Genomic DNA, 1,741 nt, shown 5'->3' with positions numbered 1-1,741 from the left:
ATTCTTGAAGTGGCTGACCTTTCCACGTCAAGTAAAGCTCATTACCGATGGGAGAATGAGCCCAATATTAAGGAAAATGATAGTCACGTAAGTCATTCTTTACCCTATCAGCTAGCTTGCTTGATCTGTTGTTTAATACTGATTTGATATTCCCTTTTCTGCTCCACTTGATGAAGTCGCGTACTACTAGAGTTCTTCCATGCCATTACAAAAAGAATTAATTTTGCAAATGAGAAGTCTTTGGCACATGATGAATTATTTCTTTTCCATCTACTAGTCCTTTTTGAATAACTAGTACTGCTTGGTTTACATAGCTCTTTTTTTGGACACTCATTCACAGAGGTGTTTGTGGCCTCGTAAGCCTTGTACTGCGGCAGAATTTGTATCTTGAGCACCTCCGTGCTGACGATTTATATATCAAGCAGCGTGGTAATGGTGAACCTACACTGAAAGTCTTGCTATCCGGTGGTAAGTGGTACACTTACCGCCAATTCGTTATTGTTATATCTGGCTGGTACATTTTGATTGATCAATTTGGTACTTTACGTTTTAATTATGTTATGCATACCATGCAGTCAGAAAAAATTCGGGTACACCGAGAGTTGAATCTAGCTGGCAACACGTCAAGGACCTCCTTGTGCACTGTTACAATGTTTTGGGATTAAATCCAAGTGAGGGTACAAAGTCCTTGCATAAGTTTATCGGTAGTCAGACAGAGAGTGCGACTCTTGAAGGTTACCCTGATTTCTGGAATGATGATGAAAAGGATATGTACCTAAGGTTAATAATTCAAGCAGACATAAGCAAGACTGAAACTTCACTTCAAAACTGAGGTGTCACTTGGCCGAGGGACACATACGGATCTGTTGTGTCGATGTTGCAAGATATAATTAACCATGACACTAAATCAACATATGACACTAGCAAACCATTGGAATATATCAGACTCTGCCGGAATGTGGGGAAGAAGTTTAATGTGCCACAAAATGTACAGGTGTGTTAGTTAGCATGGATTGCACTAGATGCCATTGATTTGTAGTACTAGATACCATTGAGTTTCTCTAATGTGTGTTATTGTTCGATGATGTATACAGCGAGAGATCAGTGACCGTGTTGGTTTCTTAAGAAAGATGGAAGAGTGGCATCCAACAATCTGGACATCCTTGTATCAAGCTGTTGGTAGGTGCCCAACTCACATGCATCTTGGATCACTCTGCATGTCAAATATCTTATACTCTGCTCCATGTTTTTCTTCTTGAAAATAGGTTGTCTTTGAGTGGCAAGTGGGCGTATTGCTGAAAAATCGTATCTGATGCCTATTACTTATTCGGTACTTCTGCTTGGAAGAACCGTTCCGAACTCCTGGAGAGGAAACAAAAGATCAGGCATCATTTGTTATGGACTGTAATGAGAAGTGTTTACCTTTTTACCCCCACAACTACCCTTGTTCTTAATTAGACCGGGCTGAGACGAATTTCAGTGCATGAACCATAACTTCTTGGTGCACCAAATATGTTGTTGCTTGTGGCAGTTTTTGTGTTTGGAGTATTGCCAGTATGAAATTACCGTAAGAATTAGAAACACAAATGATGCCTGATCTTTTGTTCTCGCGTGACTATTGCACTAAACACAACGCATTGCTTGTGAAATTCCTATTCTTCGTTCGTACAAAGAATATTAGTAGAACATGAAGATGTGTGTTGCCGTGCGCTGTCCATTCCAATGGCAAATGTTTTACATA

General features: G+C 39.9%; 1 protein-coding gene across 1 annotated transcript; it reads left to right on the top strand.

The window, feature by feature from the left end:
- On the top strand, positions 1-1,511 carry LOC123177699 (uncharacterized; the record flags this gene model as incomplete). The annotated part of the gene is given in 5 exon segments (XM_044591293.1): positions 1-87; positions 341-468; positions 576-994; positions 1,095-1,179; positions 1,266-1,511. Coding segments are annotated over 5 exon segments (730 nt in total), but the record flags the coding sequence as incomplete, so codon positions are not given.
- Positions 1,512-1,741: the final 230 nt, after the last annotated feature.

The sequence above is a fragment of the Triticum aestivum genome, unplaced genomic scaffold, assembly GCF_018294505.1.
Source record: "Triticum aestivum cultivar Chinese Spring unplaced genomic scaffold, IWGSC CS RefSeq v2.1 scaffold115023, whole genome shotgun sequence".
Classification (NCBI taxonomy): domain Eukaryota; kingdom Viridiplantae; phylum Streptophyta; class Magnoliopsida; order Poales; family Poaceae; genus Triticum; species Triticum aestivum.
This window is presented reverse-complemented; position numbering and strand designations above follow the sequence as displayed.